Source organism: Bubalus kerabau, chromosome 3 (assembly GCF_029407905.1).
Source record: "Bubalus kerabau isolate K-KA32 ecotype Philippines breed swamp buffalo chromosome 3, PCC_UOA_SB_1v2, whole genome shotgun sequence".
Classification (NCBI taxonomy): Eukaryota; Metazoa; Chordata; class Mammalia; order Artiodactyla; family Bovidae; genus Bubalus; species Bubalus kerabau.
The window spans coordinates 186,964,078-186,982,601 of NC_073626.1; the positions used below are offsets into that span (position 1 = coordinate 186,964,078).

Genomic DNA, 18,524 nt, shown 5'->3' on the forward strand with positions numbered 1-18,524 from the left:
GAACTGAACTCCCCTCCGAGCACTGACTTCAGTCTGTGTCGTCACGGAGCGCATGTTAAAAGGCTACACGAGTTACACGACGGGCTCAAAAGGGACCAATCGGCTTCTTAACTTTCCAAGTCGATTCTCCTTCCAAATGAACAGCACCAATGTCCCCGCTTTCAGGCCTCAAACTACTCCGAGGCTGATAAATCAGGTTCCAAGTCGGGAATGGCAGCGACTCACGTGAGGCCTGGCAGAATCTATAAAAGGCTTGCAGATGACCTTCTCGGCAGGCACTTTTGATTCAGCAGGGGAGGAACGTGGCCTCAGACAGCCGTGACCCCAGGGAGAACCCCGAGACCCTGGCCCCTGTGCCCCTGCACACGCCGCTTCCACTCGCAGAGCCCGGCAACTCTCCGGCCGCCTGCCGACGCGACCCCCGCTTCTTCGGGGCTGCTGCAGCTGCACCCCTCCCACTTCGGGCAGCGCCCCCAGGCTCCTATGGCCCGTGTCCCCCAGCCCGCTCAAGTGACCAGGGCCCCGGGGGCCCCGAGCCCCGGCCTGAGTGGCTGGAACAGGCCGCACGGCCTGACCTCTCACCCGCCGAGTGGACCTCTCACGGGGCTTCTCCTCCACCCTCCCAGTCAGCGGGCCCTAGAGCCGACGACTCGGCTCCCGGCGGCGCCCGCCGAACACGACGAGGAGCCCCTCACCTATCTTCACGACGGCGTCCGCCAAGCACCGGTCCCACTTCCGGCCGAGCTCTGACTCCGACATGTTCCCCCGCCAGCAGCAGCCGCTCCAGCTTTCCGGACCGTCGGGCCCCGCGCTCAGAGCCCCTCCCCCGCCGCCCCCAGGCAAGTCTCGCGATAGCCGGCCGCCTGTCCCAAGTCCGGAAGGCCGAAGGCACCGGCGCACCAGATATCGCGAGATGCTCTGACTACTTCCGTTCTTTCCTTTTTTTTTTTTTCCCCCAGTTGGTCGTCAAGGTGACGGGTGGCGGAGGCCTGAGGTGACCCTGACCTTGGAGCTGCGCCTACCTAAGGGTTGCGAGGCAGACAGGTTTCCTAGGCGGCATCCAGAGCCCTGTTTGGGAAGGTTCCTTTCACTACACCAGCTCCCGACTCTGGCCTTGGAAATTCCCCAGGGCGAGTGAGGGCACCGCGCTAGGGTCGCTTCATTGGTCGCCTCACCTTGGCTTTTTTCTCCTCCCGCGTTCCCTCATTGATTGCCGTGGAGCTCCCGCCGTCACCTCTGACCACAGAAATTGCCCAGGCAAAGGCCACTTATTGCCAAACCACAGACGCCTGTGACCTCTGTACGGCATTGGACGCAGCCGCTTTCTCGTTCTTGATCTTCCTTGTCGCGGCCTTCTCTTTATTCATTTGGCTCCCAGGACACCAGTCTGCTAGATCTCCTGTGACTCTTCTCTTCAGAGGACCGTTGCCGGTTGCTTCCTCTCCCAGCTGCTTGGAGTGTTGGTTCATTGGATTGCCGTCTGTCCTCTTTACATATTCTCCCTAAGTAATTGCAAGCATTGCTAAATTCTGTCTCCTGATCAACCTTCCTATTCATAATTCAGCCTCTTCGCCGGGGTCCTCTAGTTTTCCCTTCCCATTCCCTTCCTCTAGCCTACCAACAAATATAGATTTGATCCTTTTGTTCCTCTTATGGGGCTTCCCTGGTGGTTCAGGTGGTAAAGAATCTGCCTGCAGTGGGAGAGACCCAGGTTGGATCTCTGGGTCGAGAAGATCCCCTGGAGAAGGGAATGGCTACCTACTCCCAGTAGCCTTGCCTGGAGAATTCCATGGACAGAGGAGTCTGGCGGGCCACAGTCCATGGGATCGCAGAGTCAGACACGACCGAGCGACTAACACTTTTCATTTTCATTCCTCTGATTAGAAGCTGTCAATGACCCCTATTCATCTACTGGTTATATTCAAGCTTCAGTGAGTTCATTTTAGGAAACCTGCACTAATAGAACCTGGAGACCCCCTTCATCCACTAATGCAGCCCGGAGCCACTGTCCACCTCCCTACTGCGGCAGGAGCTCACCTGACACATGGAACCTCTACATTGCACTGGAACACCTGTTTATAGATATTTGTATCTGCCACTAAAACTGGAAGCTCCTTAAAGGCCTGAGTTGCCCCTTGCTCATCTGCACACTCCCAATTCAGAGCACAAGGCCTTGGGCAGTAGGATCTTCTAAGAAATATTTTTTGAGCTGAATTGAATTCATTCACTCATTTCCTTATTCATTCGTCCTTGGCATCCTTAACAGCAGAACTGTTTTAGTAGTCCTTGCTGTGACAGGGCCCCTGCTTTCAGGAAGCCTCCTTCCATGACCTCTCTTCAGTCCTCATCTGAGCAGCATATCAGATTGTGTGGTAATTGTTTGTGTGACTCGGATGTGACTGTGAGCTCCTTGAGAATGGGGCCTGTGTCGTTTCCCTATCCCTGACGACCAGCAGAGAGCCTAGTATATATTGATTTTCAATGACTGCTTTTTGAATGGATGCGAGAATGAATGTGTAAATGATTGATTGAGTTAGAGGAAACAAAGTCTCTGTTCTGGGGGAACTTTATAGTGCAGTATTTGTGTTGAGAAAGAAAAGGAAAATTAACTTCACCGCATCCCTATGATGTGTCACACATGGCACCAGGCAACGCATGTAATTTCACTTATCCTCACAGCAAGTGATTTTAGTATGTTAAGTTTCAAAGATTTGGAAACTGAGTCTCAGAGACGTTAGGTAACGTGGAAGATGCACAAGGCTCTGCATTGTGTAGATTTAGAAACTGACAGACGCATTTATTGGATTCAAGAGGGTTGTAAACTTTTGTAGAAGGCAGAGAGCAAATTACGAAAGCAATCAGAGGCAGATGGTAGAGCGTGAATTCTGGAGCCAGGCTGTCTGGGTTCAGATTCCAGCTTTTTCCTAGTTTGTATCTGTTATTCTCTTTCCACGGTTCCTCTCCCAATATGATGCTTTGCTCACTGCTGTATCCCCAGCGCTAGAACCTTATGTGACACATAGTGTTTGTTTGATGAGTAGATGTTGGTTGAATGAATAAAATAAATGAAGGCTCTGGAGTTTTTATAGTTTTTGGAGAAAAATCAATGCAAGTGGGGAAAAAAAATTTTTAGGAACATCACTACAAAAAAACCTCAGCAATACACTCAAGATAAATTTAGTTCTACTCAAAATGATTAAAAATAGATTTCTCAATGCTGGAGCAGGGAGTTACAAACATGGAAAAAGCTTGAAAAAATTTTTTTGCTGTTGGATTGGAACTAAGAGTCTCAGTATGAATTCATTGTATTTAATAGAGAGAGGGTGATCTAGTGGTTAAGTATCGGTCTTCCAGTGCAAGGATCCCTGGTTGGGGAACTAAGATGCCACTTGCCATGGAGCAACTAAGCCCTCGGGCCATTACCAGAGCATCCTCGCCCCGCAATGAAGATCCCGTGTGCCGCAGCTAAGACCAGACACAGCAGAATAAATATGTTTTTAAAATACAGATAGATATAAAAGTGTGTGTTTCCTGATCCTGTGTGTTTCCCAACCCTGTCTGCTGAGAGGGCCTAAAAACAATGATACACCAGTAGCAATAAGCAAGCCTAGATCTTGGCTTCTAAATACCATTCTCTATTTAAAGAACCCAGGTCACCTTGGAAAAATAACCAAGGCTTCAGAGTTCAAGCGGGAAAATTCCAGATGACCCTGGAATCTGTTCTTGTATCATAAAGTAAGGAAGTCATCAAAGGATGATAGTGTCATGTCCAAATAGTTTAGCAACTACAAACTGCCTAAAGAATTGCTTGGTTCCTAATTGGAACTCTGTACAAGCTATTATTACCATCAGTAGAACTTCTCCCAGTTGTATGGGGCAAATTTCACAAAGATAGAAGTTTGCCTTTCAAATTGGTAAAGACAGTCTTGTCTTAGAGCAATTTCACAGTAAGAGAGCCAATTCCTTTTTACATTGAATAGAAAAAAACATGGAAAAAAAGTTGAGTAGATTTTAACCTCAACTGCTTAATCAACTAAACATAAGCTCTTTGTTTGGTTTACTAGGTTGTAAATCCAGTTTCATTAACAACACAAACTAAAATATTTTATAGCACAGCACCTGCATAAATAAAAGTCTTTTATATTCCCGTATTTTTTTTTCAGTTCCCCTTCAATTAAAGACTAATTCCTTTCTTAAAGGGCGATTTGCATTTTTTGTTTCATATATTCTTTCTCTAAGAAGGGAAATGGCAACCCACTCCAGTGTTCTTGCCTGGAGAATCCCAGGGACGGGGGAGCCTGGTGGGCTGCCGTCTTTGGGGTTGCACAGTCAGACTCGACTGAAGCAACTTAGCAGCAGCAGCAGCACCTCAGAAGCCCTCTCTCTGGTGTGTCTTTTGCCAGGTCATATCCCCTCCTTCTCAGCCAGCATAACTACTATTCTGACTTCTATGTTATTCTCCCCTCCACCAGGCCCCACCAAGCATGTGGGATCTTAGTTCCCCAACCAGGGATTGAACCTATGACCCCTGCAGAGTCTTAACCACTAGGCCACCAGGGAAGTCCCTCCTTGCTTTTAAGTGATATAGTCTGATTAGGCATCCTTAAACAATGTGATTTAATTTTGCCTAGTTTTGAACTTTACACAAATAAAATTATACAGTCTGTATTCTTTTGCTCATTATTTATCTGTGTTATTGTATGTATAGCCCATTCTCAATTCATTGCTATATCAGTTCAGTTCAGTTCAATTGCTCAGTCATGTCCAACTCTTTGCAACCCCATGAATCGCAGCACACCAGGCCTCCCTGTCCATCACCAACTCCCGGAGTTCACTCAGACTCAAGTCCATCGAGTCAGTGATGCCATCCAGCCATCTCATCCTCTGTCATCCCCTTCTCCTCCTGCCCCCAATCCCTCCCAGCATCAGAGTCTTTTCCAATGAGTCAACTCTTCGCATGAGGTGGCCAAAATACTGGAGTTTCAGCTTTAGCATCATTCCTTCCAAAGAAATCCCAGGGCTGATCTCCTTCAGAATGGACTGGTTGGATCTCCTTGCAGTCTAAGGGACTCTCAGGAGTCTTCTCCAACACCACAGTTCAAAAGCATCAATTCTTCGGCGCTCAGCCTTCTTCACAGTCCAACTCTCACATCCATACATGACCACTGGAAAAACCATAGCCTTGACTAGACGAACTTTTGTTGGCAAAGTAACATCTCTGCTTCTGAATATGCTATCTAGGTTGGTCATAACTTTCCTTCCAAGGAGTAGGCGTCTTTTAATTTCATGACTGCAGTCACCATCTTCAGTCATTTTGGAGCCCCCAAAAATAAAGTCTGACACTGTTTCCACTGTTTCCCCATCTATTTCCCATGAAGTTATGGGACCGGATGACATGATCTTCGTTTTCTGAATGTTGAGTTTTAAGCCAACTTTTCACTCTCCTCTTTCACCTTCATCAAGAGGCTTTTGAGTTCCTCTTCACTTTCTGCCATAAGGGTGGTGTCATCTGCATATCTGAGGTTATTGATATTTCTCCCGGCAATCTTGATTCCAGCTTGTGCTTCTTCCAGCCCAGGGTTTCTCATGATGTACTCTGCATATAAGTTAAATAAGCAGGGTGACAATATACAGCCTTGACGTACTCCTTTTCCTATTTGGAACCAGTTTGTTGTTCCATGTCCAGTTCTAGTCTATCCATAATTCATTTTTTGTTTTTTAGTTGAAGTATGTTGATTTACAGGTGTACAGCAAAGTGATCCAGGTGCATATATGTACATATACACACACATAATATATACACATATATGCGTGCCTGCTCACTTGCTTCAGTCATGTCCAACTCTGCAGCCCCATGGACAATTGCCTGCTAGGCTCCTCTGTCCATGGGATTTCCCAGACAAGAATACGGGAGTGGGTTGTCATGCCCTCCTCCAGGAGATCTTCCTGACCCAGTGATTGAACCTGCATCTCCTGCATTGCAAGTGGATTCTTTACCACTGAGCCATGGGGAAGCATAAATTCAGTTCAGTTCAGTCACTCAGTCATGTCCAACTCTTTGTGACCCCATGGACTATAGCACACCAGGCCTCTCTGTCCATCACCAACTACTGGAGCCTACTCAAACTCATATCCATTGTGTCGGTGATGCCATCCAACCATCTCATCCTCTGTCGTCCCATTCTCCTCCCGCCTTCAATCTTTCCCTGGAGTTATATGTATATAAATAACCATGGGGCTTCCCTCATAGCTCAGTCGGTAAAGAATCTGCCTGCAATGCAGGAGACCCAGGTTCAATTCCTGGGTTGTGAAGATTCCCTGGAGAAGGAAATGGCAACCCACTCCAGTATTCTTGCCTGCAGAATCCCATGGATAGAGGAGCCTGGAGGGGAAAAGTCCATGGGATTGCAAGAGTCGGACACAACTTAGCAACTAAACCACCACAACTTTATACCCTGGAATTACATATATATATGTATATATATAATTTTCAGATTATTTTCCCTTATATGTTATTATAAGACGTTGACTATATTTCCCTATACTATATAGTAGGTCCTCACTGTTCACCTGTTTTATACATAGTAGTGTGTTTCTGTTAATCCCAAGTTCCCAATTTATCCCTCCCCAGTTTCCTCTTTGGTAACCATATGTTTGTTTTCTATATCTGTGAGTCTATGTTTTGTAAATAAGTTCATTTGTATCATTTTTTAGATTCCACATATGAGTAATATATATTTGTCTTTATCTGGCTTATTTCACTTAGTATGATAATCTCTAGGTTCATTCATGTTGCTGCAAACGGCATTATTTTGTTCTCTTGTTGGCTGAATAATATCCCCTTGTACCTGTATACTAGATCTTCTCCTTCCATTCATCTGTTGATGGACATTTAGGTTGCGTCCACGTTTTGGCTATTGTGAGTAGTGCTGTTATGAGCGTAGGTGTGCATGTGTCTTTTTGAATTATAGTTTTGTTGGGATATGTGCCAAAGAGTGTGGCTGCTGGGTTACATGGCACAAGAATTGATTTTTTAGATTACACTCTAAAATACTTGCCAGTCCGGTAGGTGTGTAGTGACATCTCGTGGGGGTAATCCTTGCTTTTCTAAGCGACTAAACTACCAGACCATATGTTCTAAACATATAGCAGGAATGGGGGATTCAAATTAAGTGAAAGGGTCCCTGAAGGAGAAGAGAAGATGACAGAGACACTTTGCAGGTTTAACGTTTTCTACCTTTGAAGCAGGTGTACTGGGACGAATAGTCTCCCCCATCACATTCATGTCCTTCCTGGAACCTCAGAATATGACCTCATCTGCAAACAGGATCATTGCAGATGTTGTTAGTTAACATCAGATCATAATGGGATAAGGGAAACCCCAAATTTAAAATGACTAGTGTCCTTATAAGAAGAGGAAGAGATATATACAGCGACAGGTAGATACAGAAGGATGATGGCTATGTGATGATGGAGGCGGAGATCAGAGTTCTCTGCTGCAAGCCAAGGAATGCCAAGGATTGCCAGCAAGCACCAGAAGCTAGGAGAGAGGCGTGGAACAGAGTCTGCCTCTGCGTCTCCAAGAAGAAACCAACCCTGCTGACACTTTGAGTTAGTTCTAGCCCTCAGACCTAAGGGAGAATAAATTCCTGTTGTTTGGGGCCAGCCAGCCTACGGTTCTTTGTTATAGCAGCCCTAGGAATCTAAACTAGCAGGGAAATACACTAGATTGGAAATCGTGAGAGCTGGATGCCAGGCTCCTCTGCCACTAACTGGAGACCATGTAGGCACAGCAGCTCTCAACACGCGCGCCTCCCTCCTCATCAGCTCTCTCTCGCTCTTACCATTCGGCGTAAGGCTCGCAGGGGCTCCCACTGCTGCTAACCCCAGGGTATTATACCACTCCTCTCGCTTAGTAAATAGTAACTTTACAAACTCTCCTCCGCTTCCCAGCTGGAGTGGACCGTGTGTTTTCTGCCAGGACCCTGATCCTAAACCTCTGAGTGGTCCTTGCCCCGCCTCCATTCTCTACCTAACCCTGCCCCCTCCTTTGCTTCCTTCCCAGCGCACATCGCAATTCGCAATTATCTTGTTTATTTACTCCTCCCTGCTCCGCCTCCATCACCCAACCCTGCTTCTCCCAGCAGATAGTAAGTTCGTGAAAGCAGCGCCTTTACTCGTTCCTGATCATTTATATTCCCAGCGCCCTTGCAGCATCCGGTGCCTTGTTGTTGAGTTGCTCAGTCGTGTCCAACCCTTTGCAACCCCGTGGACTGAGCCCTCCAGGCTCCTCTGTCCATGGGATTCTCTAGGCAAGGATGCTGGAGTGGGTTGCCATTCTCTTCTCCCGGCTCCTACATTAGAGCCATCTGATGACTATTTCTTGAGTGAATGAAGGCAGGAGGAGCAAGAATGATGCCTCCTCAACACCATCCACCCCAGTACTCAGTGGTGCTCAGCTGATGCTCCATGTTCTCACATGGTCCTGCCTTAAAGGCCAGAGGCTCCCAGTCTGAAGCACAAGAATAACAACTAGGGCGGATTTAATCATAGCTTTGTGCTCATTATTTTTTTTTCAATTGACCTTAGAGTGAGCCTGCAGGAACATTTTAAAACGTGTGATTGAAGGTGCATTTTCTGCCATAACCTGCATTTGACATGAACGTGTAGGAGATCAGGAATTTAAGACAGATAGCATCACCGATTTCGTTTGGATTTAAGCGTGTTGACTTAAATGAGTGACTGTTGGCACAGGTGAAATCAACATAGCTTGAATATTAATATTTCAAGGACCAACCAAAATCATTCCAACATCTTTCCACAACAGAGCTCCCCTGACCAATTCAATGTCAAGTTACTTTTGATTTTGACCTGGATTATATGAACGCAGCCATTATTGTGTAACTGGATATCACTTGTCTGTTTTATGGGTTAATAAAAAAAATTAGGGAGTGCATAAAGGCTTTCTTGATCAATGCAATCTCTTGGTAGAGAAAATATTTCTAAACAAGGGGAGAAAGGGGCATTTTTGACAAAAAGTAGACTGGGTAGCCTCTAAATTTCTCTCCTGTTTCACAGCCAGAGTGTCTCAGCCCTAAACTGGGTCTTAGGTTCTGGGCTTCCCAGGTGACGCAGTGGTAAAGAATCTGCCAGTGCAGGAGACAACAAGAGACGCGGGTTCGATCTCTGGGTTTGGAAGATCCCCTGTAGGAGGAAGTGGCAATCCACTCCAGTATTCTTGCCTGGAGAATTCCATGGACAGAGCCTGGCAGGCTACAGTCCACGGGGTCGCAAAGAGTCGGACACAACTGAACTCACAGCTTGCACTCCCGCTGTGTCTGCTTCTAAAGTCACAACTTTACCTGGGAGGTTGATGGATGTGTTTCACCAAAAGGTCTTTCTATGAATCCCTGAAATTCTATGCAAACTTTATGTATGAGTACATTTTTTTTTCCTTTGAGTCTGTAGCTTTCTTCTGGTTCTCAAAGAAGGTTAATAACTATTGACATGGAGCCAAATACAGGTCAGTATTTGGAGATATACTGGGGATGAGGCCAGTCCCTCCAGCAGAGGGTGGCGGCTCCCACATTCACTGACCTCCTTGACCTCACGACATTGGTTGTCAAGAGATGGGAGAGGCTGAGCCAGGTAGGGCTGACCCAAGAGCACCAAAAGAGAATGCCAACTTTTCCCTGCTCTTCCTGTTGGGTTGGTTTTCAAATCCCATTTCCAACCCCCCAGCTACCACATCATGAAGCACATAAGCTCTCAAGCAGAGTCTCTGGAGAAGACCACCTTCTCTCATCAACTTCCTGAAAGGGCCTAGAAGATTCTTCTCAAGGACACACGTTTTTCTAAGCTTTTTCACTCCTTTGTCACAATGCTGGTTTCTGGGACTTCCCTGGTGGTCCAGTGGCTAAGACTCTGTGCTCCCAATGCGGGGGGCCTGGGTTCAATCCCTGGTCAGGGAACTAGACCCCACACACCACACCTAAGACTTCAAAGGCTGCAACAAAGACCCAACACAGACAAATTTTTTTTTTTTTTAAATGCCGGTTTTTCTGGCTCCCGTTGTGGACATATTTAGACCCCTTGAGCAAATGCTGATTCAGAGGTTCTGGTTGGAAGACATTTCTCAATGGAAACGTGACTTTGATTCTTACTTGGACACCTTTGCCTATAGAATAAGCACTTAGCTCCTTGACTTTGCATTCAAAGCCCCTTGAGAATGGTTCCGTCCCCTTCACCTCTTTGCTCCTCCCCCATGTAAGGCTGAAACAGAGCAGGACATTGGGCCCCCCTGCGTACAAGTCCTTTCGGTGTCCCCCGTTTCTTGTTTGTAGGAAATAGGTTTCATTCTGGCTTCTTGACCTTCCCTGAGGTCCAAAGGGCAGACTCAAACAGTTGCTACTCAAGGGTGGCGGTGGTTTCATCACTCAGTCGTGTCCGACCCTTGCGACCCCATGGACTGTAGCCTGCTAGGCTCCTCTGTCCATGGAATTCTCCAGGCAAGAATACTGGAGTGGGTTGCCATTTCCTTCTCCAGGGGAATCTTCCCAACCCAGGGATCAAACCCAGGCCTCCTGCATTGCAGGCAGATTCTTTACCGACTAAGCTATGAGGAAAGCCCGAAATCAAGGGAAGAGCAGTCAAGAAATTATCTGAGGCAAAATTAAAGGAAGCAGAAAAGCTTGCCAAGAAGATGATCTGAAGCCAGAGGAGAGGAGACCAGGCCCTGCACACGCCCTGATCTTGAACGGTTGCTATAAAGCTCCTCATCAAACCCTCCAGAGTTTGGACACACAGTCTCTGGGGGGCAGGAGCCTGCTGTGTCTCCCTTTGCCCCCTCCCCAAAGCAATAAAGCTATTCTTTTCTACTTCATCCAAAACTCTGTCCCTGAGATTCGATTTGGCACCGGTGCACGGTGGCTGAGTCTCCAGCATCATTAAAGACTCTGAAAGGCTGAGGAACCAACGCAGAAAGATAATTGTGGGGAGAGTTTTGCGGGCACAGAGAGGTGCATGTGCAAAGGCCCTGGGGTGGGGGCCTGCTTGGCCCTTTAAGAGACCCAGTGTGTCTGGAGAGTGTGTGCAGACAGGAGATGGTATCAGAGGGGTGGAAGCAGATGGCACAGAGCCTCGTAGGCTGTGGCAAGGACTTTGGTTTTCTTCTGAGTGAGCTGGGAGACATCAGAAGCTTTGAGGAGAGGAGTGATGCCATGTCACTTGTGTCTGACAAAGACTACTCTGATCATTGTGTTGAAAATAGAACATTGGGGGACTAGAATCCCACAGGCTGCATGGTGTGGCAAAAAAAAAAAATTATTTTTTTGTTTTTAAAATTAAGATCACCCAAGGAAAGAGTATGGACAGAGAGAAAGGAAGGCCAAGGACTGAGCTTTGTGGCACTCTTAACACCTTTTCAGAATTAATTTTTATTGGAGTACGTATAATTTTTTATTGATTTACACTGTTGTGTTAGTTTCTGCCATACAGCAAAGTGAATCAGCTATACATATACATGTATTTGCTCTTTTTTAAATTCTATTCCCATATGGACCATCACAGAGTACTGAGTAGAGTTCCCTGTGCTATACAGTAGGTTCTTATTAGTTATGTATTTTGTATATGGTGTGTGTATGCCTCAATCCCAGTGTACCAATTTATCCCTCCCTCCCTACATTCTAACAGAGGCTGTGGATGAACCAGCAAAGACGAATGAGAAGGAATAACTATCCTTCTCATCAGTGGGAGGAAAGCCAAAAAGAACGGTATTCTGGAAGCCAATCAGAGGGAAATGTTTCGAGAAAAGAACATGATTAACTGGGTCAAATGGAGATGAAGAACTGGCCGTTGGATTTAGCATCAGGGAGTTGCTTTGATGACGCTGACAAGGACAATTTCCTCGGAGGAGCCAGAGCCAAAGTGTGAAGACAGTGGATTTGAGAGAGAAAGGGGGAGGGTTGGAGGCAGTAAGGGCGCGTTGTCTTTTCAAGGCGTCTCTCTCCAAGGAGGGACAAAGGAATGGAGCAACAGCTTGAGAAGGGGTGGAGTTGCTGGCGGATGTCTTAGGTTGGGAGAAGTTACTCATATTTGTGTGTGGACAGGGATGATTCAGGAGAGCGGGTCAAACTGACGATCCAAGAGAGACGCGAGAGGAGACGGCTGCAGCCTGGGAGTTTTCATTAGAAATGCTAAGATTTTTAGATTCCAGGGGGCTGGAAGTAGGAGGTTTGATTCTGAGAAGAGAGAGAGGTTGCGAGACATCTGGAATTTCCTTTCCATGGATGCCTGTGTCTCTAGGGCTCAACTTTTAAACTTGAACATTTCCTTTTTTGATGTGGTTAGAATCCCTGAGCCCACAACGTGTTCCCAAGAGTATTTAATTAAATAGGAATCTAGTGTGCATCTGTGACTAATTAATACTGATCAGAAACAATTAAATATTAAATGTCAGGGCTGTTACCTGGTTCCTAATGATTGCAATGGGCTGAATGCAGTGATCAAGTCCTGACCTCCATAGGAACCAAGTTCCTATGTCAAGATTATAAAAGACTAAAACTGAGCTGATGAAAGAGCAGATTTTATGAGTTTTGAAAAATATTTGAAGCAATGAAATGCTGAGCATCAAGACAAGGGAATTGCTTACAGTTCTTTTCCTTAATGTGTGGGTTTAGAAAAGCCCTCTGGCTAATAGAAATAATGGCAGTTAGCAATGTAGTAAACATTTCCTAACAGTTCTTTTTAGAGAAAAATATGCTTTCATAAGCTGATAACTTTTATATGATATATATATGTGCTTAGTCAGTAAGTTCTGTCCAATTCTCTGCAACACCATGGACTGTATAGCCCACCAGTTTCCTCCATCCATGAAATTTTTCCAGGCAAGAATACTGGAGTGGGTTGCCATTTCCTTCTCCAGGGGAACTTCCCAGACCAAGGATCGAACCTATGTCTCCTACGGAATGCCCGTGATATGTATAAATATATATATATAATGATGTAATTCATTCAACAAGTGTTTCATGAGGACTTGATTTGGCCAGTCCTGTGCTAAGCTCCGGGAATAAACAGACATATATGACGAACTCTCTGTCGTTAAGATCTAGCCTGATACTTTTCAGAGGGTGACCTGATGTCCATCGTGGTCAGAACCAGCTGGGTTGCTTTGCTTCTACTTCACCTTGTGTGGTTAGGGGTTGCTGTTGTCTCCTGATTTCGTAAGCCGCACTTTCGTTTCATTTCTTGTTGAGTGATTTTTAGAGATGCGGTAGGGAGAAATACCTTTACTCCGCCGTCTTGAACCTGGCCGGCCCCCATGGCCCTCACGGTCCTGGTGAAAGTGGGGCCCGTCTATAGTCCCACAGATGGGGGGCTTCTATCCCTGGAGCAGGGTGGGAGAGGGAAGGGTCGAGGGCAAAAGCAACAGCTTGGGTTGGTGAGGTTGCCGAGGGCTGGGAGAGCGAGTCGAGCCTGGGGGGATATCTAGCAGAGGGATGGGTGGAGGGCAGGACGCAGCGCAAGGGGCCGGAACAGAGGGAGTCTGAACGAGGAGCAGCAGGGGAGAAGATAGAGCAGGGGGCCTGGAAGGGCTCCCGGGGCAAACCAGGGACGCTGTAGCAGCTCCGAGTCTCATCCCTGGGCCAGCTTGTACATACTGCCCAGGCCACTCGAAAGCATCACGCTGGGACGGACTTCTCTGGTGGCCTAGCAACTAAGACGCCACGCTCCCAGTGCAGAGGGCCTGCGTTCAAGTCCTGGTCAGGGAGCAATATCCCGCATACTGGAAGCAGAGCTGCTGTGTGACGCAACTGACACCCAGTGCAGCCAAATAAATAAATTTCTTTTTCTTAAAAAAAAGAAAGGCGTCACTGTGGATGAGTCCTGTTTGACATTTTTTCCCTCAGTCCTCATTTGAAAAGTGAAAACTCACCTCCCTTCATGAGAGTCTGAGTTCTGAGCTGTTGTCAACTATAAAGTGCCCATTTGATGCCCTCAGGGTGGTAGCTGACACTTCAGATTCTTAATTTGTAAAGAAGAACTATGGACAGGAGGTTCATAACATTGTATAGGAGGCGGTGATCAAAACCATCCCCAAGAAAAAGAAATGCAAAAAGGCAAAATGGTTGTCTGAGGAGCCCTGACAAATAGCTGAGAAAAGAAGAGAAGCCAAGGGCAAAAGAGAAAAGGAAAGATATAAGCATCTGAATGCAGAGTTCCAAAGAATAACAAGGAGAGATAAGAAAGCCTTCCTCAGTGATCAATGCAAAGAAATAGAGGAAAACAATAGAATGGGAAAGACTAGAGATCTCTTCAAGAAAATTAAGAGATACCAAGGGAACATTTCATCCAAAGATGGGCTCGATAAAGGACAGAAATGGTATGGACCTAACAGAAGCTGAAGATACTAAGAAGAGATGGCAAGAATGCACAGAAGAACTGTACAAAAAAGATCTTCACGACCCAGATAACCATGATGGTGTGATCACTCACCTGGAGCCAGACATCCTGGAATGTGAAGTCAAGTGGGCCTTAGGAAGCATCACTATGAACAAAGCTAGTGGAGGTGATGGAATTCCAGTGGAGCTATTTCAAATCCTGAAAGATGATGCTGTGAAAGTGCCACACTCAATATGCCAGCAAATTTGGAAAACTCAGCAGTGGCCACAGGACTGGGAAAGGTCAGTTTTCAATGCAATCTCAATGAAAGGAAATGCCAAAGAATGGTCAAACTACCGCACAATTGCACTCATCTCACATGCTAGTGAAGTAATGCTCAAAATTCTCCAAGCTAGGTTTCTACAGTATGTGAACTGAGAACTTCCAAATGTTCAAGCTGGATTTAGAAAAGCTAGAGGAACCAGAAATCAAATTGCCAGCATCTGTTGGATCATAGAAAAACCAAGAGAATTCCAGAAAAACATGTATTTCTGCTTCATTGATTACACTAAAGCCTTTGACTGTGTGGATCACAACAAACTGTGGAAAATTCTGAAAGATAGGAGACACCATACCACCCACCTGCATCCTGTGAAACCTGTATGGAGGTCACGAAGCAACAGTTAGAACTAGACATGGAACAATGGACTGGTTCCAAATTAGGAAAGGAGTACGTCAAGGCTGTATATTGTCACCCTGCTTATTTAACTTATATGCAGAGTACATCATGTGACATGCCAAGCTGGATGAAGCACAAGCTGGAATCAAGATTGCCAGGAGAAATACCAATAACCTCAGATATGCAGATGACACCACTCTTACGGCAGAAAGTGGAGAAGAACTAAAGAGCCTCTTGATGAAAGGGAAAGAAGAGAGTGAAAAAGCTGGCTTAAAACTCAGAAGTCAAAAAACTAAGATCATGGCATCCGGTCCCATCACTTCATGGCAAATAGACGGGGAAAAAATGGAAACAGTGTCAGACTTGATTTTCTTGGGCTCCAAAATCACTGTGGACAGTGACTGCAGTCATGAAATTAAAAGATGCTTGCTCCTTGGAAGAAAAGCTATGACCAACCTAGACAGCATATTAAAAAGCAGAGACATTACTTTGCCGACAAGGGTCCATCTAGTCAAAACTATGGTTTTTCCAGTAGTCATGTGCAGTTGTGAGAGCTGGACCATAAAGAAAACTGAATGCTTAAAAATTGATGCGTTTGAACTGTGGTGTTGGAGAAGACTCTTGAGAGTCACTTGGACAGCAAGGAGATCAAACCAGTCCATCCTAAAGGAAATCAATCCTGAATATTCAACGGAAGGACTGATGATGAAGCTGAAGCTCCAGTACTTTGGCCACCTGATGTGAAAAACCGATTCATTAGAAAAGACCCTGATGTTGGGAAAGATTGAGGGCAGGAGGAGAAGGGGACCACAGAGGATGAGATGGTTGGATGGCATCACTGACTCAATGGACATGAGTTTGAGATAGTGAAGGACAGGGAAGCCCGAGGTGCTACAGTCCATGAGGTCAGAAAGAGTTGGAATGTTGGACATGACGGAGCCACTGAACAACAACCCAAGGCAACCTACAGATTCAGTGCAATCCCTATCGCAATACTGATGGCCTGTGCTCTGCAACAAGAGCAGCCACTGCACGGAGGAGCCTGTGCGCCCCAACTAGAGAGCAGCCCCTGCTCACCACATCGAGTGAAAGCCCTCGTGCAGCAAAGAGGACGCGGTACTGCCAAAAGATAAGTAAAGGAAAAAGAAAAAGAGGGGATGTGATCAACCAGGAGACAGCCACTCGTGTCCCAGAGGAAGAGGACAAGCTGACTCGAGGCTGCACTTTTCTCTGAAAGCTTATGTGACTCTGGTCTTTTGAACCATGGATAAAAATACTTAATTTTGACGTTTAATATGGCTGAACATGAGAGATCCTCTTATGCAGTGAATAAAGACACGTTGAAGACCTAGTTTATGGAAGATACTGTGACAATGTTGGAGGATTTGGAAGCGTATAAAATACAGGCAAATCACATAAAATCACTTTCACATTTAAGATTAATTTGAATTCAGATGGACTAAGAAATGTCCAATTTTCAGTTTGAAATCTGTCACTGGCATTCACAAGAGAGGTCAGGGCTGGATTTGCCAGTAGGGGACTCACCCACTTGAAGGTATTAAAATCTTGAAAATTGATGAATTTCTCAAAGAATGTGGAATTACAAGGGATAAACATAAAAACCAGGATAGAGCCTTAAATTGCACCAATTATACAGGGCTGCAAAAGGAAGTTAAACCAATGAAACCCTAGGGATGAATGAAGAGGAAGAGACAGAAGAAGAAAAGATAAATAACAAGTTAGAAAGGGCACACACAGAGCGGCAAGAGGAGGAGGTGGTCCAAACCTCCTAGCCCTTCACAGAGGCCTGATGAATGGGAACTTTGTAACAAACAAGAAGTATAAATGGCAAGAGGTCAGTGATTCCCTGCAGATGTTGCCTCTTCAGACGGTGGTGAAAGCAGAAACCGGAGAGCAGAGAGTTCAAGACAAGTGAGGAAAGCTGTCATTGTACAGAAGGAAAGGGAAGAAACCCAGATGCCGACACCCTGCTCAGCGTGCACAGTGGGCTCTGGAAGGACTGAAGAGAATATCCTCTTAACCTAGGCAATAGGGACACATCCTTAAGGAGGGCAATCTGTTAGTTTGGTTATATCATAATTAAGGAGTCCTGCTCAACAAATGACACTGAGACAGTTAACAGATGACAGACTGAAAGGAGGTATGTTTAGTATCTAAAAATCACAAGAGACTAGTGGCGGGAGGAGACAAATGAGGAGTTTGAGACTAACATATACATACTACTATGTATGGGCTTCCCAGGTGGCGCTACTGGTAAAGAACCCACCTTGTCAGTGCGGGAGACAGAAGAGACAAGCCTTCCATCCCTGGGTCGGGAAGATCCCCTGGAGGAGGGCATGGCAGCCCTCCAGTGTTCCTGCCTGGAGAATCCCATGGACAGAGGAGCCTGGGGGACTACAGTCCATGGGGTCGCAAAGAGTCAGACGACTGAGCGACTAAGCAGAGAGAGCAGTCAAGTAAATAAATAAAAATAAATATTTAAAACATTTAAACTAGGTAAACAACAAGGACCTACTGTATAGCACAGGGAATGATACTCAATATCCTGTAATGACCTATAATAGAAAATCATCTGAAAAAGAATATATATATGTATATATTCAGTAATATATAACTGAATCACTCTGTTGTACACTTGAAACTCAACCCAACATTGTAAATGACCTATGCTTCAAATTGAAAAATAAATAAAAAATAAGGTGTGCATGGAGCGTGGGCACATGCGTATGGAAATGCAGGCTCTCCACAGAGGATGAAGTGGTGTTGGCTCAAATCCCCCCAGTTCAGGACCACCGCAGGTTAACAGACGGGGTGGTGCCTGGCCCAAGATCAAGCCCCCTTCCTAAAGGCCTCTTGCATCCAGTGACCGATCCAGGAAGGAGCATAAGTCCTGAGGCCCCTTGCCTCAAGGCAGGGCCAGTGTGAAGGCCCAGCTGCGCCCCGGAGCGCCCCGCGGCTCTGCTGGAGCCCTGCGAGCAATTTCATCAGAGTGCAGCTTCTCCCTCTGCCCGGTTCCGCTCCTCTTACTCGTGGGTTTTGTTCCTGAGAGCCTCTCTCCTCAAAACTTCTTACATGAAAATGTCAGACTCAGAATCCGCTTCACAGATAACCCAGCCTAGGTCCGTTGATCCTGGAAGGGGTCTCAGCAAGCAAACGAAAATGGGACTTGAGAGCTGGATCGCAGGCCAGTTGCCTGGCAACGAACAGCCTGCCAGTGGTGGCTGTGGAGCAGCAGGAGCCTGTGGCGTGCACTTACGATGCGGTTTAAAAGTTTCTCCCTGGGAGTGAACTGGAATGGGATATGCGGAGTCTTAAAGACTCTGGAGTTGATCCCTGTTGCTGGAAGCTACCAACGCACTGGAGAATGACAAGGAAAAGCAGAGAGCGATTAATCACCAGTGATGGGCGAACTCACCAGTGTGTTCTCTACAAAACCCAGAGAGAG

General features: G+C 46.2%; 1 protein-coding gene and 1 long non-coding RNA gene across 2 annotated transcripts in view; one reads left to right on the top strand and one right to left on the bottom strand.

Moving 5' to 3' along the window:
* MICOS10 (mitochondrial contact site and cristae organizing system subunit 10) overlaps positions 1-851 on the bottom strand; it is a 36,706-nt gene extending 35,855 nt beyond the window's left edge. The window contains exon 1 of the mRNA XM_055574290.1: positions 696-851. Coding sequence (XP_055430265.1) covers positions 696-759 — 64 coding nt within the window. The 5' untranslated portion in view covers positions 760-851. The remainder of the gene's footprint in view (positions 1-695) is intronic.
* Positions 852-959: 108 nt separating this feature from the next.
* Positions 960-3,103, top strand: LOC129647113 (uncharacterized). Its single transcript, XR_008712282.1, has 2 exons — positions 960-1,506; positions 1,885-3,103. It is a non-coding gene; the product is annotated as an uncharacterized LOC129647113 (long non-coding RNA).
* Positions 3,104-18,524: the final 15,421 nt, after the last annotated feature.